The following is a 23,557-nucleotide window of genomic DNA, read 5'->3' as shown; positions in this document are numbered from 1 at the left end:
TTGCATGGAAGATGGAAGGAGACCCTCAGGGTTATACAAAATTACATATAAGAGGATGTGAGGGGGAAGGGAAAAAAAGAGAGAGAGAGAAATGAGTTACAGTAGATGGGGTAGAGAAAGATGATGGGAGGGGAAGGGAGGGGAGGGGGGTTAGGAAGGAGATAGGAAGGGCAGCAGAATACAACAGACACTAGTATAGCAGTATAAACGTGGCTGTATAACCAATGTGATCCTGCAATCTGTACACGTGGGAAAAATAAGAATTCATGCCCCATTTGAATCAAATGTATGATATATGATATGTCAAGATCATTGTAATGTTTGAGCAACTTAAAAAAGAAAGAAAGAAAGAAAGAAATAAAAAGAATAAAATGGAAAATAAAATCTAAGAAGCTTATAGGACCCCATATCAAGGCACACTATAATAAAAATGCCTAGCATATAGAATAAGAATAAAAATTTAAAGTTTGCGAGAGAAAAATATCAGATTACACATAGGGAGAAACCAATTCGGATCTCAGCTGATTTTTCAACCCAGATCCTCAAAGCTAGGAGGTCCTGGAATAACATATACCAAGTTCTGAAAGAAAATGGACACCAATCAAGAATCCTATATCCAGAAAAATTAAGCTTCAGATTTGAAGATGAAATAAAAACCTTCTATGATAAACAAAAATTAAAAGAATTCACAACCAGAAAGCCTGGACTTCCAGAATATTCAACAAAATATTCCACGAAGATGAAATGAAAAAAAAAAAAGTGAAAACCAGTGAAGGGAGAAATTACACTAAAGGAATAGTCAATCAAAGGAGAAACAATTCACATTAAAAACTAGAAATAAACCAAAATGACCCAGAATACAAATCATATCTCAATAATGACTTTGAACATTAATAGCCTAAACTCATCAAAAGACAGAGACTGGCAGATTAGATTAAAAAACGAGAGCCAACAATATACTGTTTCCAAGAAACTTGCCTCATAGGCAAAGACATCCACAGACTGAAAGTGAAAGGATGGGAAAAAACGTATCACTCACACGGATCGTGTAAACAAGCAGGGGTTTCTATCCTCTAAAATAGACCAAGTTATGTAAGCTATATGATTGCAATTATACAATGTAATGCTAACTTAATACATTTTTAGCATCTGTAGAGTTGTTTTAATAGCTTCCTTTCCATTGATATTTTTTCTTGATTAGACTTGTTAGATTTTTATCAACTTCTAGCTGTATTATTTCTTTTCTATTTTACATATTTCTGTTCCTACTCTTTTTACCTTCCTACTACCTAATCTGAAAACAACTTGTTAATCTAGCTTCTTTTTGATACAAATACTTTAAGTTATGAGTGTGTATGAGCACTATTTGTTCCAGAAATTGATATTTTAAGCTTTTATTATCACTTAGTTCAAAGCACTTTTTTTTTTAAGAGAGAGAGAGAGAGAGAGAGAGAGAGAGAGAGAGAATTTTTTTTTTAATATTTATTTTTCAGTTTTTGGCGGACACAACATCGTTATTTGTATGTGGTGCTGAGGATCGAACCCGGGCCGCATGCATGCCAGGGGAGCGCGCTACCGCTTGAGCCACATCCCCAGCCCCTCAAAGCACTTTTTTTTTTTTTTAAATATTTATTTATTTTTTTAGTTCTCGGCGGACACAACATCTTTGTTTGTATGTGGTGCTGAGGATCCAACCCGGGCCGCACGCATGACAGGCGAGCGCGCTACCACCTGAGCCACAGCCCCAGCCCTCAAAGCACTTTTTATTTACTTTTCTTGGGCTTTCTTCTTTATGAGATATTTATAAGTGTGATATTTAATTTTGAAGTAGTTGAGATGTGAAGCTGGAGTTCTATATATCTTAAAGTGATTGATTTCTAATAAATCATGCAGGAAACACAGTCTGCATAATTTCAAATTTTGAAAATTTCTTGAAAAGTTCATTTTATGACAGAATATAGTCTATCCCTATTAATTTTCTACTTGTCATTTTTGTGTATAGTTCTCAATAAATAATAGGTCAAGGTGGCTAAAAATGTTGTTAAGCCTTCTATATTATTACTCCTTCCAGTAAAGTGAGGGGGCTTAAAAATCTCCAAATATGATTGTATTTGTTTTTCTAGTTTTATTAATTTATTCTTCATGTATTTTGGAGTTTTGTTATTAGGCACACATTTAGGATTATTATACTTTCTTGAAGAAGTTACCCTATTATGGTTATGAAATATTCTCCTATATCTCTGAAAATATTTTTTCTTGAAATTTATTTTATATTAATAGCTCTACTTCAGATTTCTCATGCTTATTTTCCCCTTCTTTTGTTTTTAACTTATTGGTGTATTGATATTTAAAGTGTGACATATAGAGAGAGCATATAGTTATCGTTTGCTTATACCTTTTAATTACTTATACTTTTTAATTACAATATCTAGATAATTTATATTAAATTAATTATTGATATTGTTGAAAAAAAACAACACTTGACTTGAAAGCAAGTGAGAAATTGGGTAAATAATAGGTTTGATGATGTAATAGTTTGGAAAATGGGTTGAATAATCCTGCTGTCAGGATCAGAGAAAAGATCGTTGGAATACTTTTGTTGCAATTATTAATTCTCTCATTTATCATATGGTACACAGCAACAGATTTATTTTATTGTTTGTTAACACTTTTTATTTTGTAAATAAAAAATTATACATATATGCATGTGTGTATGTGTGTGTGTGTGTGTGTGTGTGTGTGTGTGTGTTTTACCATGGCAATCTCTTAGGTATCACATTATGGTTTTAATGTGAAATTCTCTAACAACAAATAATACTAGGTATTTTTTCATATGCTTATTTGCCATTTGATTATCCTCTTCAGTGAAACACCTGTTTATGTTTTTTATTAATTTTTAATTGCATTATTTGCTGATTGTTGAATTTTCCAATCTTTGTATATTTTGTAAACAAGTATGCATATTGCAAATGTTAAAAACAATAAATAATAGGGGCTGGGGTTGTAGCTCAGTGACAGAGTGCTTGCCTGGCACGTGTGAGGCACTGGATTCGATCCTCAGCACCACCATAAAAATAAACAAAATAAAGGTATACTGTCCATCTACAACTACAAAAAATATTTTAAAAAATAATAATAATAATAAGGCCTAGGGCGGGGGCTCAGCGGTAGCGCACTTGCCTGGTACTTGTGAGGCACTGGGTTCGATTCTCAGCACCACGTATAAATAAATAAAGGTCTATCAACAACTAAATAATAATAATAATAATATTATTAATTAAAAAAGGGAGAAAAAAAAGGCTGAGGATGTGGCTCAGTGGTAAAGTGACCCTGGATTCAATCCCCAGTACAAAAAAATTTAAAAAATAAAAATAAAGATATTAGATATACGTGATATAAATCAAAGAATAAATGGTGCACAAAGACTTGGGACTTAGTAAATCAGATTTAATGTATAAAAGGCATTGAATAAATATCTTTGCAGGGTGCAGTGGCACTCACCTATAATCCCAGTTATGGGGAGTCTTAAGCAGGAGGATTGCAAGTTGCTCAGCAAATAAGCAAGACCCTGTCTCAAAAAAAAAAGGGCTGGGAATGTGGCTTAGTGAGAGCCCCAGTTTCAACCCCTAGTACTAAACAAAATAAACAAAAAAACAGCATTGAATACCTTAATTACACATAGTCCTAATAAGTTTCTGTGGGTCTTATGTGATTTTGGATAATTTGTTTTTCATGTAGACGAAATTATCATAATTGTTTTTATGGTACTTTACAATGCCACTATTAGTATATGGAAAATTTTTAAAAATATTTTTTTAGTTGTAGATGGACACAATACCTTTGATTTATGTATGTATGTATGTATGTATGTATGTATGTAGTGCTGAGAATCCAATCCAGTGCCTCACACAGGCGAGGCAAGCACTCTACCACGGAGCCACAATTCCAACTCCGTATACAGACAATTATTGTAAACCAGTTTTTTTAACTAATGAGACTTCTCCCCAGAAGAGTGCCATCTCCTTCAATTTCTCTTTCTTTTTCACTTGGGTTCTGCATGGAATTTTCCTCTCTGCTTCATCCTGATGGTGTAACACATGATTACGTGTTCCCTGTCTTGTTTTCCTCTGGGAGGTGTGGGTACTTCTATTTCCTTCTCCTTTTTCATCTTTTCTTTCATTATGGCCTCTTCAGAGTCCCTCTGATCTCTATGTTAATAGGAAAGCACCGAAAGACTGAAAGGAAGACAAAGAAGAAAAAAATCCTCTAAGCAGCTGGGAGCCCTTAGGTCTAACCATCTCTATGGAAACAGTTCCTCAGAGATGGATCTAGAAACAATTCTATAGGGATCAGAGAGAAGCAGTAAGCCAGTCTCCCCAAGCCTTATTTATAGGATTCGACTTGCAAATGGAACTAGTTGATAGACATTTATTTTTCTTTGAGAAAAACAGTAAAACAAGAAGCCAAATATGATTTACATTTATCCCTATTTAAGGTATTTTTAGCTAAAAACTTCCTACTTGCTATAATAATAAAAAAAATACAAAAAAGAATATATGAACCAACTCCAAGCCCTTCCTAATCTTAACACTGGCAGAGTGCCCAATACAAAGAAAATATGGCCAAAATACCCCAAAGGAAACATTACCATTTGGTGGTGAAAAGTCATTCATGTCATTAGAATAATTTTAGGACTGTCAGCCATGACCACACAAGGTATGTGGAAAGAATGCCAAATTCATTCAGGCAGTAAATAGATTATTTGAATTCAGGCAAGGAGTGAAAGGGTTTACAGAATTCCACCTACCAAGTCAGGTTGAAAGATGGAAAGAATAAAGTAGCAATGTAACTTGAACCCAAGGGAAGAACTCCGTCTTTAGTGTGGGAGCTAGACAGCAATTATTTTTTAAAAGGGAGAACATACTCCAGGCCTGGTCTTCAATCTCTAGTTCATTTAAAAAAAAAAAAAAAACAGGTGGGGGATCCTAGTACAGTAAAAAATAAAAAAGAAGGGTACTGCAAAGTGTCAGTGATAACCAGGACAACCAAGTTTTAGGCTTGTTTAAAAGTCTCCAACAGATAACCTTGGAACTACTTCAGGTTTCCTGAGATGGTAAAGCCATTGTTCCTTAGGAAAAGTAACTTCAATTTGCCTAAAATTAGGTCTGTTCCATTAATGCACAGATGAGTTATTTGTAACCACCAATAATTTCATTAGACCCTGGCCCTTGGAGTAAAAACTTTTTGGTTCCAATCTTAGCTTGGTCATTCAGCAGTTTTCACTTCTCTGGAACTAAGCACCTCATTGGTAGAATGACAATAATAATTTTCAGGGCTTTAAAGACAATGAATTGCATATTACAACATCCTCGTTTTGTTTTTTTATCTTTTTAAAGCATGATAACACTATCCCTTCCCCTCTAAGGAATATTTGAGAAGGTGGACTAAAGAATGGGTGTAGGGGCCTGGCATGGATGGAGCTCACCTGTAATCCCAGGCTGAAGCAGGAGGATCACGAATTCAAAGCCAGCCTCAGCAATTTACCGGCCCTAAACAATTCAGCAAGACCTTTTCTCTAAATAGAATTTTTTTTAAAAAATGGTGGTGGTGGGGCTAAAAAAAAAAAAAAAAAGAAGAAGAAGAATGGCAGTAGGGCACCATGACCTGGCCCATTCCTAATGCCCCGCACTAGTCGGGTTTTTTTGTTGTTGTTGTTTTTTGTTTTTTTAATTTTTTTGGTACCTAAGATTGAATTCAAGGGAACTGAGCCACATCCCAGCCCTATTTTGTATTTTATTTAGAGACAGGGTCTCAATGAGTTGCTTAGTGCCTCGCTTTTGAGGTGTCTGGCTTTGAACTCGCGATCCTCCTAATAGCCCGCCAAGCTGCTGGGATTCAGGCCTGCGCTACCGCATAAAATAGATAATAATAAACCATAAAATAGAAGTTTCCATTACTTCAAGGTAACTGGCTTCCTGTCTCCTTATTACACACTAAAGGTCTCATAGGGGGGAAAATCGTTCATCTGACTACACTCCGAACACTGACTTCCCCAAGTCTGTAATACAAGATCCAAAATCTCTTGACTGGACTTTCAAGGTTAGTTACATGCATATACTTATTTGCTTTCATCTCTTTACCGGAGTGCCTTTCACCTTTCCCATAGAATTTCACTTTTGTTTTGAAACTTTAAAAAATAAAAGGGCATAATGTGTCATTGAGAACGTTGATGGCATGACAGCACAGTAAAAAGTATTTATTAGCTGTTAAGAACAATCTTCAAGAATGGAAAGCTCCATTTAGAAAACAACCCTATAGCTCCTAAAAATCAAACGGAGATCAGTAGAAGAATGATATCAAGAAGTGGGAGGTAGGGAGGGAGGGGGTAAATGTTGTTACATCGCGTGCAAGTACGAATATGTAATAACAAATGCATCCATATGTACAATGCACTGATTTAAAAAAAAAATGTGTGTGGGGGGGGTCGAAGTCCACAGCCACGAGCCGCTGATTGGTCAATTAGGTTTTAATAGAGAGAAAAGAGAAAAGAGTAAATAGGAAATCAATCAGAACCTACGCGGTTCTGATCAATGTGGGCCTGTGCTGCACACCTGAACAAGGCCCGCTAGGGGGCGGCTGGTGGTGGTGGTGGTTAGGGGAAAAGAAACGTTAGCCGGAGAGCCGAAATCAGGCTTGGTATACACTTTGTTTCTTAGCAGCCGCAACACTATTTTCTTTTCGGTTTTTTTTTTTTTCTTTTAACCGCAGAATGCAAACATGGTGGATAAGGAAAGTGCTCCCAGTGTTTGGTGGATGAACCACGTGGCGCCTTTTTCTCGCTGGGTAAAGGCGGGGCCTTTACAGGATTTGTTCCCGGTGGAGCCTCGGGAGCAAGGAAGAACTTTTCCAATCCGCGACACCACAGTTCTTTCAAGGCTAATTGCAAGGGCTGCTTCTGCAACCTCCCATCCTATCGAAGAGCAAAAAGGTGGCTTCTGAGAATTTGATGGCTGTAGGGTAAACAAGAAAGGCGCAGAATACCGCCAGCCTTTCACTAACTGGATCAATCTCGGCTTTTCTCTTTCCCGGCCTCAGCTGATCAGCCCATCAGTACGCAAGCGCATTTCCCCGCGCTAAGGCGGAACCGCCTGGTCTCGCGAGAACAAGGCGACCCGTCTTCGTAGCCCTCGCTCCACCCCCTCCTCCTCGCTCGCTCTCTCCCATCCCCCCCAGCCAGTTGCTGTGCTGCGCAGCTTCCTTAGCGGTTGCCGCCGCAGAAGACCGTTGGAAAAACCGTTGTTAGGAGCGCTACGAGAGACGAACGACTTTTCCCTCCTCACGACCGAGCCCCGCGTGCACAGGAGTCGGCGTTACTATCGCTCGACAGGGTATCTGAAGTAAAAGGGGGTAGGTTGGGCTGGTGGTATCGAAAGCGGAGTCGGGAGAAGGACGAAAGAGACCGGGAGGGGGGTGGGGTGGGGAAGTGTGGAGGTCGCCGCTCCGGGGCGGCCCCGCTGCGCTTCCCGGGCGATCTCCCACTTCAAGGAGGGCGGCCTGCCGAGGGGAGGACTTGTTCAAGTGGAATTCAGTGGACGACGCCGAGACCTGAAGTGAGGGCATTTTCCCCCATTCTCTGCTGGCTTGGCCTCCGCCATTTTGGGTACGGTGGCGCGGACACCTAGGCTTCCCGCCCTTCCCCGCTTTTTCTACTTTTTGTTCCCCATCTTCGGAAAACTGATTTAGAAGGCGGGGGTGTGGGGGTGGTCTAGCTCCCTGGAAGGGATGAGGGGGGGCAGTGAAGCGAGCAGGGTAAGGCCGGGCAGTTGGGTGCGGGGAGGATCGGGGCTGCCGGGCGCGCTCCCGATGGAAATGGCGCCGGATGGGCCTGGCCTCCCACCGCGGCCTCCTTCCTCTGCAGTCTCGGCAGGGTTACCTGGGCTGGAGGGACTGCGAGCGACTTCTGACGCAGATTCCCAAGATGAGAGAGGCTGGAGCTGGGGGAGGAAAGCCAATGGCGACGAAGGCGCTCAACTCCCAAATCCAGGACAAAGGAGGCGGACGGCCTCCTTTGTAATTCCGCCGCCCGGTGGCGAAGGTTTTTAAGCCAGGCTTGGCTGCCGGACGGGAGGGGGAAGTACTCTCCCTAGTTCTCTGGTCTCTAGGGCCGCTAGATAAACGAAAGTCTTCGGGGAGGAATAAAGGACGCTTAGCCGGCCCTTATATTCCAGGTTTGGAACTTCGAAAAGAGTACGTACTCATTTTTCAAAGGATTTTTTTTCTCACGCTTAAACGTTTATAAAGACTTTGAGTAATTTTGTAAGCAGAAAAATGGGTGACTTATCAAATAGGACTGTGAAACGGGCATATATATTTTAATAAGTCGTGTGGGCCCGGTGAACTACATGGTACCTCTTTTTAAATTCGTGGGTGGAGGTGGGTGGTTTAGCAATGGTTCTGTGTAATTTGTCACGTACGAGTTAGAATTTGTTTTTAAGGAGGGGTTCTACTTTTTGGGAAACAGCTGTTAAAACGCAATCAGTGATTGGCAAAAATGTATGTATGCTTCTGCAGAGAATTGGCTCAATATTATTAAGTCTGCACGAGTTGTGATTTTTTTCTTTTCTTAGCATTAAGGCTGTGGAAGTCAAATACTTTATAAAGTTTATTTTCTTTTGGTAGCTAAGCATATTTTTTCTTTAGTGCTAGAGTATACTGATATTTTGAACTAGGAAATAAGCCTATTAGACAAATGTAAGCTTAGTCACATGGTGGTGGAGTGGGATGATTTTATTGTTTTGTTTTTATTTGATGGTTGGTTTTGGTCTTTAGAGGAGTGTCATTCAAGACAGTACAGAAGAGAAAGGCAAGGCCTGAGAATGAGTTTCCAGTAATACATATAAAACTATATAAATAAGTCTGCTAACTATACTTTCCAACTTTAAAAACAAAAACCCTGCCTGTTGTCCATGTTCTTTGATGCTTTCTGAAGATCATCAAAGAAAGTGTACAGAAATCTTACCTTGAAACGGATTTTTAATGGACTGAAAAACAGCTCAGACTTTCATATAATGTATATGATATAACCAACAGCTTTCCTTATTGAATTAGACTAGACTTTTTTCTGCCCTCTTTTTCATCTGCATCATAATCTGGAAATCCATCTAATTGCCTTTGCTAAGTAACAGTGTTATCTTTTGATGAACTTGTTTTGATAATTGACTGATGCATCAAATCCTTACATATACTTCAGAAGACAGTGTGCCTCCATGTTATGAGATTTTTATATTTCAGTAGTTTGGTTATGCTTCTTAACACCTTTGGGATATAATTCACATTCCACCAGCTGCCCATTTGAAGTGTATTTTCATGGGTTTTAGTATATAAGCAATTGTAAGACTACCACTGTAATCTAATTTTAGAATATTCTATCATTCCAAAAAAAGACACATTTATTAGCATTCATTCCATATACTAGACACCTGCCCTCCTTTCAAGACTCAGGATAACCACAAATCTTATGTAGTAGATTTTTATATTCTGGACAGTCATGTAAGTGGAATACAAAATATGGTTATTAGTGACTTTTGCTTAGGTTGGGAAATTTTAAAGTATTTGTGTAAAACCAAATAAAGTTAACCTCATTTCAACTGGCATTTTAAATTGGTGCTAACACTTAGGTGTTTTGTTTTGTTTTTTCTTTTTTGAGATAAAATCTCTCTACATTGCCCAGAACTCCTGGGCTGAAGCCATACTCCTGCCTCAGCCTCCCAAGTAGCTGGATCTATTCACACCCTACTATGCCTGGCTAACACTTGGAATTCATAAAGTAAAGAAGTGATTAGCCATGGCCTTCCAAAGAAAGATTGAGGTGGATTATCTGAATCATTAGTAAACTGTTTAGTTTCTGACAGCATTATTAAGATATTAGAGCCTTTTGTATGCCTTTAGAATTTTTTCTTGTTGGTAAGTAGAATTCTAGACCTGAGTTGTGAATGGGTACTGGAACAAGGCTCTGAAGGCATATTAGAGTGAGGCTGTCTTTATATATACTCTTTTATACTCACATGGAAAGTTACTCTGTAGTTAATGTTCCAAATCTGGTAAATTTTTGCCCCAATTGAAAGTACTTCGTCTCTTGGTTTCATATGAATCATCTTGGAAAATTCTGATCCAAAAATAAAAATTAGTTTGTTTGCTAGTATTTTCTTGTGAAATACTAAGTGAATCTCCACCTTTCTCTGTTTCTGAAATACAAATCTTTTGTGATGAATGTTTTTTCATTGAAAAGAAAGTGTGCTGAGAGCTGAAAAAAAACACTGTACTAAGATCTTTCCATGCCAAATTAGATTGACTGGACAAAGTTCTTAAAATTTTTCGTGAGGAAATACATGATATTAGATCCTTTCCACTTTTCCCCCATCTTGGATCTTAAACTTTTATTTCTTAGGTTAGTTCTGCTTATTATTTGGTTCTGGGGATTGAACTCAGGGCCCTGTGCATGCTAGACAAGTGTTCTATCACTGCCTCACCCCCACCCTACCCCACACACCTCAGGTTGGTGCTTTTAAGAAAATCACATCTAACTCCCCACCCCTGCAAACATACAGGATTACTCGGGGACAGCATTAAACTTTATAAAGCCTTTGTTAACCTTGGGAAAGACTTAACAGTTTTTGTTTTTTTTTCTTTTCAAGACTCAGAATAGTTTTCTGTCCTTTGAGGTTTTGTTTGTGGTCTGTCTAGTTGGTATACTGAGCTCTTAGAATCCACCAACCATTGCCACCAGTGAATGCTTGCTAAGAAATAGACCAAGCATTTTACATGATTCTTGTAACAGTTGTAGGTACTGATGCTGTATTTCACGGTTAAATGGGCTCAGAAATTTAAGTGGTTTTAACCAATGTCCAAATCCAGACCCAGGATTTATTCTTTTATAAATTCATGTTGGTTATTTATGTGCTTAAGAATTAGTTGTAAGGTCAGTTTTAAAAATGTGTGATATCTTTATTTTGTTCTCTCTAGAGTGGCACTAGGCCTTTAGCCTAAACAAAATGGGCTGGGGGAATAGTTCAGTGGGGCTCTGGAGGTTCTATCCCATCATTTAAGAAGAAAAGTGACGAAGATTTATATGTAGAGATTAATGACCACTTTTGAGGATTACTGCATTCACTTTTTTTGTTGAGCTAATGGGGATTGAATCTTGGGACAGTGGCCCAGTGATCTGTATCCCCAGTCGCCCTGTCCCCCCATTGGCAGGGTCTTGTTCAGTTGCCTAAGCTGGCCTAGAACTTGCCTTCCTCCCTCCCAAGTGGCTGGGATTCCCAGTTGAATGGCACCACACCTGGCTACGTTGACTTTTTTTAATGCATTAATAATAGGAAAAAGAAATTTATCCCTTTGTAGATGTATTGATAGTTATACTGATAATTAAACCATATGAGATTAAACATTAGTGAATGCTGTTGGTGTAAAATACAATCTTCAAGCATAAAGGAATCAAGTGAACAAATTGTTTTGTTTACAGGGGAGGAGGTGGTGAGGGAAAGGTTTGAAATATTCAGGTGAGTAGGATTCCTACAGCTGCCTAGTGAAATTTGTAAGGTCTGGTAAGTTTCTGCAGCTGGAGGACTTCTGCATTAACCTTGAAAATGTTCTGGAATTTTTAAAGGAAGGTTGTTTGCCTCTGGGAAGGGAACTGGGTACTGGTTCATTTTGGAGAGGTAGGGGGATTTCTCACTGTGCTTTTTTCTATACTTCCTTAATGTGAAAATATTTAAAATTCATGTTTAAGTCTGAATTGATTGTAAATTTAAGGCAGTGAGTATATTGGTTATATGCTGTCTTTAGTGACTTCCCAAAAACACGGGTACTGTTTAGAGGCATTTTCTTCAAAAACACGGGTACTGTTTAGAGGCATTTGTTTTGAGTAGCCTCTTACATCAGGTTTAAAACTCAGTCTAATTGTTACTTAAATATTCTTTTAAACTTATCCCCTTAAACAGTTTGATGTGTTCAAAATTAGTAGTTAATCTAAAAAGCTTGAGCTAAAGTTTTTTCCAGCATGAAGTGTTTATTGCATTTTTTTATTTGGACCTCACTATGAATGGATAGTAATACTATATACAATATCCAAATCAAGTTTTAAAGAAATTTTCTTCCGGTGAATAATAAAATTTGAAAAGTGAAAATGTGAAAGAGAAAAAAAAAGGCTAGAGTTGGCATTAAGATAACACAATCAAGAAAGTTTTGAAGATTCTGGTAGTAGAATTATGCAGGGTGTTTTTTTTTTTTTGCTTCTTATTTAAGTAGTGTGTGATAATTGGTTGATTCTAAGAAGTTCAGAACTTTTTGGTTGGAGGGGTCAGATTTCATTGCCTAAACCCTACCCCACAATAGAAAGTGATGTACCATTGTATCCTGGCATTGTCATAGGAGTCACTTTAAAGTCTTATGTTACATTTCCTGTTGTGATACCTCTGAGAGGTGTTTCTTCAGTACCTCTTGACAAGAGTGTATTTTGATTTACTGCTTTATGTGCTTGTTTATTTTTTATAGCATTTAAATCAAACGGTATTGAGATGGATTGGGTTATGAAACATAATGGTCCAAATGACGCTAGTGATGGGACAGTACGACTACGTGGACTGCCATTTGGTTGCAGCAAAGAGGAAATAGTTCAGTTCTTTCAAGGTACCTCTAGTATTAGTCAAAGTTTAGTAGTATTTTAATTTTATATTTTTATTATGTTATTCAGTTTTTAATTTGTAAAACATTTGATTTTGGAACTTTGTTTAAAGTTTGTGATGATTATGGTATATCGTAAAATATGAAATGTGCTCCAGTTAATAGTCAATACAGAATGTATAGAATATGTAAAAACTAATTGATGTGCAGTGCAGTTAATTGAGAATAATTTTGTGTGATGAAAGAACCATGAATTAGCATATGGAGCATAAATTTTGTACCTTTTTTCATGTAATATAGGTGGGTTTTTAGAGTATATAATTTAAAAAGACAGTGGTCACAAATTTTTATTTATTCCAATATTTGAAAAAAATATTCCATTTGTATTATGGGGTGATGGGAAACTAAGCTTTTTTGTTTTGTTTTGTTTTGTTTTGTTTAGACTTGTTTTAAATATTTGATTCAGATGGGAATGTTTCAGCCTTTAACACTGTTCCCCTTGATGGGGTTATTTGTCCTTGGGTTAAAGGGTTGGAAATCGTGCCAAATGGGATAACATTGACGATGGACTACCAGGGGAGAAGCACAGGGGAGGCCTTCGTGCAGTTTGCTTCAAAGGAGATAGCAGAAAATGCTCTGGGGAAACACAAGGAAAGAATAGGGCACAGGTGGGGATGGAGAGTTTGGGATGGTGTTAAATTTTTATTTTTGGGGGTTGTGGGTCACTATTGCTTAAATGGGGGGGTAACCATAACATTTTCGGGGAAGTTTTAAAAGAATTGATAATTACCTAAATTTAACTTGGAAACTACAGATTTGGGTGGGGAATTATTCTAATAGTTTGTTTAAATTAAAATTAGATTGTTTCCATTTCTCTGTAGGATGTTGTTGATGAATGCTTTTGTATAATCACCTATTTTTCTTAAACACCTATCATGTACTAAAGGAAACAAACTAAAAATATATTCATATTTTATGAATTGCTTTCAAATGACTCATTTGTCTATGTAAAACTTACACATATTTGATTATTTAAGTTTGTAGGTGTAAAAACTGTTAACTTATGGTGTATTTAGGCAATTTAAATTGGGTTATGTATCTAGATGTAGAAAACTTGCTGCATTTTGCCCAATATCTAATTTACTCTAATACATTTATGCTGAAACCTGTACCTTAAAAACATTTTTAAATAGGTATATTGAGATCTTCAGAAGTAGCAGGAGTGAAATCAAAGGATTTTATGACCCACCAAGAAGATTGCTGGGACAGCGACCGGGACCATATGATAGACCAATAGGAGGAAGAGGTGGTTATTATGGAGCTGGGCGTGGAAGTATGTATGACAGAATGCGACGAGGAGGTGATGGATATGATGGTGGTATGTGTATCTAATGAACAAAGGTTCTGTTGTCATTTTCTTAATGTTCCTGACACTTTGTCAAGAAATATAGAAATGGCGGTAATTTCAGTACCTACTAGGTTTTAAAACCTGTTTGTGAAAGTACGTATTCCCATGGTCAGATCTGGGATTTGATTGGTGCACATATTAGCACCTGGAAAAATTACATAGAAGTTAAAATGAAGATGATTGGTATGTTTTCTTCTGGGTATCAGGATGTAATTTAGCTTACATGTCTGAATTTTGAGGTTTTAAGCTTATATTGTTAACTGCCTTTTTTATACACACTAACTTGGATTGCAAACTCATAATGATCAAGAAGTTAAATAGACTGCTTACTACAAGATGTGTATTTATATATTTATCTCAGAATGATATTCATGTAATTTCTCATTAAATTACACAGGCTATGGAGGTTTTGATGACTATGGTGGCTATAATAATTATGGCTATGGAAATGATGGCTTTGATGACAGAATGAGAGATGGAAGAGGTAAAATAGTATTTTCATTTGGGAGTAAATTTTTTAGTATTTGTAAGCTTCCTGTGGTAACATCAGTGACTCGTATAAAAGAAATTAATCAGGTATATTTCAGTGCTTTCCTTCATGGGCTTTATACCTTTTGTATAGTGTGTGTGTGTATATATATATATATACTTTCCTACATATATCCATAATGGTTTATAATGTTGACAAAATTATTTTCTAGGTATGGGAGGTCATGGCTATGGTGGAGCTGGTGATGCGAGTTCAGGTTTTCATGGTGGTCATTTTGTACATATGAGAGGGTTGCCTTTTCGTGCAACTGAAAATGATATTGCTAATGTGAGTAATTTTGGTGATCATTTGTGGTTTTATACTTGGTATCTTAATTTTAAAGCACTCTTCCCCCCCCCCTTTATCTTTATTAATGACAATATCAAGATTGGTGCTGGGGATGTAGCTCAGTAGTATTCTGTTAATGAATTATCATAAGGCCCTGGGTTCATTCCCTCACATCTGTCCCATATTTAGTGGTTGATATTGTGTCATTTTTTTTGCTGACCTAAGTGGGATCCAAATCCAGTTAATAGTGAAAAACTGTTTGATATAGACTTGTGAATAGATAATTTCTTTTGTTGTGTCATATTTTGAAAGAGCAAATATGTAAAAGTTTTAGTGGCTTGATTTGGCTTTCTAGGGTAGATAAATCCTGCTGCTGTCACTGACTTGAAATTTGTTGGTTTCAGATTGGTTAGAGGATAAGCAAACTGCAGCCCATGGGCAAAATCTAGTCACTTCCACCCATTCATTAACCCGTATGACAGACCTAATGGTCTTCAAAGCCCAATATACTTGATCTGGTTAGTAAAGCAAAAGTTTGCTCTAGATCTTACTGGGAACCAATTGGCCTAAGTTCCAAGTACCTTTAAAGATAAGTTTAATATAAACTTGGAATTAGAACTAAATGGTACATTTTAGGGATATTCATGTATTGTTGGCAGGTTTATCAAACCCATTGTTCTGAATCATGGTGTATGCTGTTTTCTCTATAAATATTTTATACTTCTCACATGAACTGTTAAATTTCAGCAATTTTGAAATCTTTGGGGGGGGTTTTGGATTTTCTCTCTGTTTTTATTTGGTGGTGGTGGGATTAAACCCAGGGCCTTATATACACTTAGGTAAGCACTATACTAGTGTGCTGACATCTACAGCCCTTGAAATGATTTCTTGACTTTGTTCTACTCGATAGTACAGTGTGAGGTTTTTAAAAAATACCTGTTTGGGCTTTGGTCTTGATTGCACTTTTTTTTTTAATAAGAATGTAGTCATATTCATGTTTGTAGACCTTCTGGTTGATTGAGCAGTTGAAGGGTTTATTTCAGTGGATGAGGAAAAAGTTAAGCTGTTGGTAATTTACTTTTGATAATTGGAATTTAAAAATAAATGTTTTCTTTGATTTAGTTCTTCTCACCACTAAATCCAATTCGAGTTCATATTGATATTGGAGCTGATGGCAGAGCAACAGGAGAAGCAGATGTAGAGTTTGTGACACATGAAGATGCAGTAGCTGCCATGTCTAAAGATAAAAATAACATGCGTAAGTGGTGTCCTCGGCATGCTATTTTGTTTCCTAGATGTGCACTCGTTTATAAAAGTCTTATTTATTGAAATAAGTAGAAGAGGTATTAGGATCTGTGTAGATGGCGCTTGGTACAGTCAAAGTATTCAGTCCGTAATAAAGTTTATACTTTAATGGCTTCCTTAGGCGATTTACCGAAGCATTGATACATATTTTAATTGACTTGCTAAAGCTTTTATTGAAAAATTTGATCCATCGTTCCTCTCATATTACTCTTAACCTTTTTTCTTAAAGAACATCGGTACATTGAACTCTTCTTGAATTCTACCCCTGGAGGTGGCTCTGGAATGGGAGGTTCTGGAATGGGAGGCTACGGCAGAGATGGAATGGGTATGTGAAGTTTTAAAGATAAGCACTATTGGCTTGTTGGCAATTGATCTCAAACTTACTTTTTTTTTTTTTTNTTATTAATGTAATAAATGTCAATGTGGGAGATAATCATGTGGCGTTTGTCCTAGAATGCTTTGTGTTGGTTACTAATTACAACCCATATTGGTAGAAAGCACTGCATATAATATCTAGACTGATTAAAATTTAAAGTGACTCCAAAGGAGAAGGGTTTTTGGTGTTAGAAAAGGAAGTGTTGTGGCATTTATATTTGGAACTTTTTGACCTTTGGCAATGATTCAATTTTCTTCTTTTTTTTCTTTGTATCAAGGATTGGACTCTGTGCATATTAAACATGTACTATACCACTGAGCTTTATCCCCAGCTATACCCCCAGTCATTAGTGCCTATGCCCAGCTTACTTTAATTAGCTACTTAAATATTAAGGCTCAAACCTATTTTTAAAAGCCATGTACTTTATTTTCCTAGAACTGTGTTCTTAAAATCTTTAAGCAGTGACAGTATAAAGTTAGAAACGAAAACTGCGTTTATAAAGCAGGCTAATTGTTCAAATCTTTATTTGATTTATAAAATTCACATTTTATTTTTAAAACATTACAGGTTAGAAGAATTACAATCGCAATTCCTTGGCACCATGATCGCATCATTGTGGTAGTACTGGCTAGGTAAGGGAATGGTATACGAAATGTATTTTGAAAACAAAAGTGCAGTAGGTTCATGATCAAAAAGAAAGAATTGTGAAAGTTTTGTAATGGAACACAAAAATCTAAAGTATAAATGGTTTTAAAGTAAGCCAAAACTGAATGAGCAAGTTGTATTATTGTCATTAAAGCTGCTTCCCCCAAAAAAGCCCAAATTAATAGTAAAATGAGTTTTGAATGTTGAAATTTTAAAGGGTGACTAAAAATCCTGGTTTATTTATCGAGTGGAAACTGCCTTGGAATTTAAGCAACTTAAATTACATTTTAAAATTCGTTCCAAGCACATAATTTTTAAAAACCTGTTTGAAAACTTTCATTTATGCTTACTCCTTTTCAGCAGTCATAAAAATGTTAATTTATCCCATCAGTACAAAATGGTTCAAGAATATAATTCTATCTCAAGTACATATCTGTCAGTATTCAAGAAAGACCATTTAAACTGGGTGTGGTAGCACACACCTATAATCCCAGCAGCTCAGAAGGCTGAGGCAGGAGGATCACAAGTTCGAGGCCAGCCTCAGCAACTTGGTGCGACCCTGTCTCAAAAGAAAAAATAAAAAGGATTGGGGATGTAGCTCAGTGGAAGAAAGCCCCTGGGTTCAGTCCATGTACCACATACACACACAGACTAACTAACCAACCTCAAAAACTGACTAGAATTTATGGGTTCTGGAGAAAATAGATCTTCAAATAAAACATTGGTTTCTTTTGGGTGGGGGGTACCAGGGATTAGAGGCATTTAACCACTGAGCCACATCCCCAGCCCAATTTTGTATTTTATTAGAGACAGGGTCTCACTGAACTGCTTAGCTCCTCACCTATGCTGAGGCTGGTTTTAAATTCAAGATCCTCCTGTCTCAGCCTCCCAAGCTGCTGGGATTACAGACGTGTGCCACCACGCCCAGCTAAAACATTGGTTCCTTTCTTTGGCAATTTAGTTAAATTTTAAAGGAGATGGTCACATGGAAAAGAGCCTACCAGATAAAAGTACTTGGGGGTCAGGAAGGCATTTGATTGATCATTCAGTGTAATGTTCTTAGGAATGTAAAGTTTCTATGTAGTTTTTGAAAGTGCATGGCTGAAAATTAGATTAATAAAAAAGGAAATAGTGTCAGTAGGAGTTTGTTTTCTTATACACAGGCAACTTCATATTAAATTCTTGGTATGGTATAAACAATATAACTTAGTGTTAAGGTTGATTGTGTCTGCATGAACTCTCAATTCTGTGTCATCAGTGGTAAAGTTTAAACATGTAATTCCATATTAATACACATTTTCCCCCATGGTGCAGGTTTATGTTTTCATGTTTGGGGGAAGGGGGTAACCACACGCAAGAACATCTGCAAATAACTTAAGAGGAAGTTCCTTTCAAGATTAGAAGTAAATTGTAAATACCAAATCACTCCGAAAAAGTATCAGCAAGCACAATGGTTGTTTAGAAAAGATGGAAAGATAATCTTGTAGGATAAAATACTGACCTTTTCTACTGCAAAGAGGGGGAAAAGGGAGGGAAAATACAGGTGAATATGGAATTCTACCAAAATAATAATTCTGTTGAGTTAGAGAATACTTCTAAAAAGTTTGTGCATTTCCAGTCTCTTTCTCTGAGAGTAGGGAAGCTTTAAAGTGCATTAAGAGAATTACAGGCACCATCAAATACCAACTTGACAGAATTCAAGAAGAAAACAATCTGAAGCCTTAATTTTTAAGAAGGCCTTTTTACAAGATAAGGCAAATGTGTTTGAGCTGTTATATCTGGCCTTTAAATGAAGTGAAGGGTTCCATGATTATTCCATGTAATAATTAAAGTTATTTTAAAACATGCTGTTGGAAATGTAACAATGAGTAAATACCAAATGATACAACTTAATAATTCCCATGAGTTAAATATGTAGAAGATAAACTGGTACCAATACTGACTAAAGGCTGCTTATGTCTGGATACCTTGTATGCATTCATTGCAGAAACTTTCATAGGTAAGGATTTAGTTCTGCAATCTTATGGCAAGTTAGATGAGCATCTCTGAATGAGCAGTGCGTGACAGGAATCACAGACTCTTACTGGCTTTGGTGAAGAAGGCAAAGGCAGTTCATTGTCAGAACAGGCATTGCAGAAAATCTCCCCACAGTTTCTACAATGGTGCTATTAAATGAAAAATCAGAGAAAAAAAAATTTGATGAATAAAATGAGAAGCCATTTTTGCACCAAGAGTTTTTGGACTCATTTCCTACCTCTCTTACCTTTCTCTTAGAGAGTGAGAATTCCTTTTCACAAAGCTTACAATGTGTTGCTTCTTTGTCTTTGAGCCAGACCAGTCCCTGGTAGGAAAGAAAAGTATGAAAAATTTACGTGGAATTTTTTTTGCCCAAGGACATTTTATAGTATCAGACATGTAAAGGGAGAAATAAGGGTCTGATAAGTTTTTGGGTGTGGTTTTGGTTTGGGGTATGAGGGAGTGAACCCAGGGTTCTTCACCATTAAGCTACATACATCCAGCCTTTTTTTTCCTTCCTTTTTTAGACAGGGTCTCACTAAGTGACCTGAACTAGCCTCAAACTTTTAATCCTCCTACCTCAACCTCCTAAATCTCTGACATTACAAACATATGCCTGTTGTACCTGGCTGCTCCCTGAATAAAATTTCTAACTGGAATTACGTATTTTTTTGTTTTCTGGTACTGGGGGTTCAAAGTATCAGGCAAATATTCCCACCCCTCTCACTTTATAGATGAGAGAACAAGGTTCAGAAGTTGCTTGCTCAAGGAAATAGCTACAAGCAAACCTAGGACGAGAAGGAAGTAGTGGGCTGCTGCTCTTCAAATAAATTGACTTTTTGTGTCTAGTTCCTGAATTGTAGCCGCTATTATATAAAACACTTCCCTAGAGAAAATAGACATTTGGAAAGAGGGTATCTGGTATTTCTACTGTTAAAAAATTCTCTCTGATGAGGCCTACCACTGAAACAATTTGCTGCCAGCCAACATACACACATGACTTCGGTGAGCTTTGTGCCTTTTGTTTAAATTTGGAGACACGAAACCTTAATAAATTAAGTTCAAAGACAAAATATGTCAGGATGCTATTTCTAAAAGGAAAAGTGAGCAAATAGCCTAATGAATATTAAAAGTATATAAACAAATCACATGAAAGGGTTGCACCTCAAAAGTGCAGACCCTAGATTTTAACCCAGCTCACAGATATTAAGGAAACAGGAACAAGTTTATTTTCAGTTAAAATCTGTAATGTGGAAAACAGTTTGGAGAAGCTGTCCTAAACCCTTCAACTGGTCAATAATGTAGAAAAAGAAAAGTCATAAAGCCACTTTCCTACATATAAAAACAGAACTACATATTGTTAAAAATATACATGAATAATTAAGAAAAAACAAGGTACTGATTGACAGAGTAGTAGCAAGCACTGGGGCCCCTCAAGTATGGATCATGGTTGATTATAAGCTAAGCAAAGGGTATGCAAGTGTTATACAATGTGCATTCTCTGTATACACGATGTTATTTTGCACAGTTTTAATACTGGTTTGAACAAACCATCCCTGTCCCCACCCGTCTCTTGTGAGCAGAAAAAATGAACTGATGTGTGAATCCTTAGAATAAAGGATGTATTGCCCCAAATAAGGGAGTAACCCAAGAAAGATATTATGGGATTCAGACAATAGAAACACACACACAGGATAAGGGGAACTCCAGGAATAGAATCAAAGGGAAATCCAACAGGAGTAATCAGGTTAGACATAAGCAGAACAGAGAACTACAGGAAGGATGATTCCATGGAAAAGTGATAAATTTTGCAGTTTGAAAACCTCAAAAAAACATTTCATAGAGGTGTTCTAGAAGGTATGAGAAAATTGATGTTCAGATACAGCTAACTTAAGAAGAGGAGCAATAATTAACTCCAGGTTAAATAGTTACAGTCCTGCCTCCACTGAGCAAGACCCTCTCTAAAGGAAAACTGGGGAGCTAGGAATATGGCTTGGCTATAAAGCACCCCTGAGTTCAACCCCTAGTACCAAAGGGAAAAAGTAAATGCATTTCACAAGAAACTAACTACTGGGAGGACAATGAAGAGAAGGCCAGTGTGAAAGTGGCCAAAACCCATCCATCATATTAGTCAATAACTAGGTTTAAAATTGATTAATCAAGAATAGACAACATACTGCATCTTACATAGAAATGCAATTAGGCCAGAAGAAGCAGGTAAAGGACTTAAAAGTAGATCCCTTTGGGTAGCAGGAGCAAGGGTGGGTAAGGGCCAAGAGTGGAAAAAGAGATGATTACTTTTTGTTTTAAGTCTGTTTAGCACTTTTTTAGATTTAATACTTTGAATTAAAATATAGGTAGACGGTAGAGGTAGAAAGGTACCTATCACTGAAGTTCTCTCAGTATTTTTTATGTTGTAGAAGTGAATTCAAATACATCCACAACTGTATATATGGTAGTGGGGCGTAGTATTAATTTAACCCAAAGGCAAATTACTGCTGATCTCCATCCAAAGCCCGCCTTCCACACTTTTTTTTTTTTTTAATTTTGAGATAGGGTCTTGTCAATTTTCATCTGGAAGATCATTGTAATACTAGACATAAAGGGGAGAGCTCTACCCATTGTCCAAGATTCCCATTGTTTTTCAGTACTGGGGATCAAATCCAGGGCCTTACATATCCTATCACTGAGCTATACCCCATCCATAAAATACCTTAGATTTATGCAGGACTTCACCTACTTTTGTAGTTTCATATACCTTTTTGCTTTATGGAAACATTTTCTACTCACCTGCAATGCTTTGTTAGCTTCTTTTATATCTTCTATTTTAAGTTTGGATCTAAAAGATTACAAACAGGTCCAAATTTCAGTACACATTAAAATATAAAACACCTTGTAATTAATTAGAAAGGTATTGGTTTTACAGTTATAATTGTATATAATATATGACTCTAATGATCTCTGTCTGGCATATTTTATATTTTCTAAATGTCCTAAAGGAAAATGCATTTTTAGATTTAAAACTTGGTGGTTTTTTGTTTATTTGTGTTTTGAATGCTGGGATTGAACCCAGAAGTGTTTTATCACTGAGCTACATCTTACCCTTTTTATTTCTTATTTTGAGACAGGGTCTCACTAAGTTGCTTAAGGCCTAAATTGCTGTGGCTGGTATCAAACTTGCAATCCTCCTGCCTCAGCCTCCTAAATTATAAGTGTGCACCACTGCACTTTGCGAAACTTTTTTTTTTTTTTTTTTTAAGGAAAGAAATAATTGGCACCAGTTGTGGTAGTACATGCCTATAATCTCGGCAATTCTGGAAGCCAAGGCAGGAAAAATCACAGTTTGAAGTGAGCCTCAGCAACTTAGTGAGGCCCTAAAAACATTCAGGGGTGCTCTACCACTGCTACATTCCCAGCCCTTTTTATTTTTTGAGACAGGGTCTTGCTAAAGTGCTGAGGCTGGCCTCAAATTTGGCAGTTCTTCTGTCCCAACCTCCCACATTGCTGGAATTACAAGCATGTGCCACTATGACCAGTGATTTAGTCACTTCTAAGAAGTCACAAAGGTAGTAATGAGAAAGCCAGAATCCAAACCCCGGTCTATGTAACCTCCAAAGCCCACATTGCTAACCTATATACAAAGTTCATTGGCTGAGGTTGTAGCTCAGTGGTAGAGCCCTTGTCTCACAGGCATGGGGCACTGGGTTTTATCCTCAGCACCACATATAAATAAAAATATTTTGTCCATCTCCAACTAAAAAATAATTTTAAAAAAGAAAAAGTTAAGGGGCTGGGGATGTGGCTCAAGTGGTAGCGCGCTCGCCTGGCATGCGTGTGGCCCGGGTTCGATCCTCAGCACCACATACAAAGAAGTTGTGTCCGCCGAAAACTAAAAAATAAATATTAAAAAATTCTCTTTCTCTCTCTCCCTCTCCCTCTCTCTTTAAAAAAAAAGAAAAGAAAAAAAGTTAAGGAGATACAGAAGTGTTAATGAAATATGCAGAACACGTATTAGTGATAATTTCCTACCTTTTGAAAATACAAGTTATTGAAAATTCACATAATAAAAAGCAATGTTTAATTACCTAGATTCCAATACCGAGGGATGATTTTCTCTACATGTCTATGAGTGTGTGTGTATATGTTTACATGGAATCATTACCTACATAGTTTTTTATAACCAGCTCTTTTTCTCCTAGCAAAGTATCCTGAACAGCTAAAGGCTATTGGTTGTTACTAAGTATCTGCTTCATATTATATTAAATGATTACATGGTGGCACTGGGGCTATAGCTCAGTTGGTAGAG

General features: G+C 37.1%; 3 protein-coding genes across 15 annotated transcripts in view; 1 reads left to right on the top strand and 2 right to left on the bottom strand.

Annotated features, from left to right (window-relative positions):
* Positions 1 to 8,069, bottom strand: part of Pbld (phenazine biosynthesis like protein domain containing) — a 56,022-nt gene extending 47,953 nt beyond the window's left edge. Inside the window, exon 1 of one of the 2 annotated variants that reach the window (XM_048810041.1) lies at positions 7,934 to 8,069. The gene's annotated coding sequence lies outside the window, so the exon portion shown is untranslated. The remainder of the gene's footprint in view (positions 1 to 7,933) is intronic. The other variant, XM_048810050.1, reaches the window with a different exon arrangement.
* On the top strand, positions 7,225 to 18,372 carry Hnrnph3 (heterogeneous nuclear ribonucleoprotein H3). Of its 8 annotated transcripts, none has more exons than XM_015500576.2 (8): positions 7,225 to 7,407; positions 12,556 to 12,690; positions 13,214 to 13,352; positions 13,878 to 13,990; positions 14,490 to 14,576; positions 14,794 to 14,909; positions 16,032 to 16,167; positions 16,444 to 18,372. In XM_015500576.2, the coding sequence occupies exons 2-8, from the start codon at positions 12,579 to 12,581 to the stop codon at positions 16,545 to 16,547; spliced, it is 807 nt and encodes a 268-aa protein (XP_015356062.1). In that variant the 5' UTR covers positions 7,225 to 7,407; positions 12,556 to 12,578; the 3' UTR covers positions 16,548 to 18,372. The 8 variants fall into 8 exon arrangements, with proteins under 8 accessions (XP_015356062.1, XP_015356060.1, XP_015356057.1 ...); XM_015500574.2 differs by having other exon boundaries at positions 13,878 to 14,017; XM_015500571.2 differs by having other exon boundaries at positions 7,226 to 7,407; positions 13,878 to 14,062.
* The window catches only part of Rufy2 (RUN and FYVE domain containing 2), a 43,031-nt gene continuing 36,571 nt past the window's right edge, over positions 17,098 to 23,557 (bottom strand). For 2 of the 5 annotated variants that reach the window (XM_015500570.2, XM_048809971.1), the window contains exons 16-18: positions 22,042 to 22,090; positions 19,499 to 19,576; positions 17,098 to 19,400 (exon numbers count right to left, since the gene is read on the bottom strand). In XM_015500570.2, coding sequence (XP_015356056.1) covers positions 19,257 to 19,400; positions 19,499 to 19,576; positions 22,042 to 22,090 — 271 coding nt within the window. In that variant the 3' untranslated portion in view covers positions 17,098 to 19,256. Of the gene's footprint in view, positions 19,401 to 19,486; positions 19,577 to 22,041; positions 22,091 to 23,557 lie in introns of those variants that run through there. The other 3 variants (XR_007349997.1, XM_048809974.1, XM_048809989.1) reach the window with 3 other exon arrangements.

This window comes from Marmota marmota, unplaced genomic scaffold (genome assembly GCF_001458135.2).
Source record: "Marmota marmota marmota unplaced genomic scaffold, marMar, whole genome shotgun sequence".
NCBI lineage: Eukaryota > Metazoa > Chordata > Mammalia > Rodentia > Sciuridae > Marmota > Marmota marmota.
This window is presented reverse-complemented; position numbering and strand designations above follow the sequence as displayed.

What these genes read in the sequence shown, in the direction of transcription:
- Hnrnph3 (XM_015500571.2), top strand. Translation starts at nt 12,579, where the DNA reads ATGGATTGGGTTATGAAACATAATGGTCCAAATGACGCTAGTGATGGG. An exon ending in AGGTGATGGATATGATGGTG is followed by an intron (nt 14,063 to 14,489) that starts GTATGTGTATCT and finishes TAAATTACACAG; the next exon opens with GCTATGGAGGTTTTGATGAC. An exon ending in CTGAAAATGATATTGCTAAT is followed by an intron (nt 14,910 to 16,031) that starts GTGAGTAATTTT and finishes TCTTTGATTTAG; the next exon opens with TTCTTCTCACCACTAAATCC.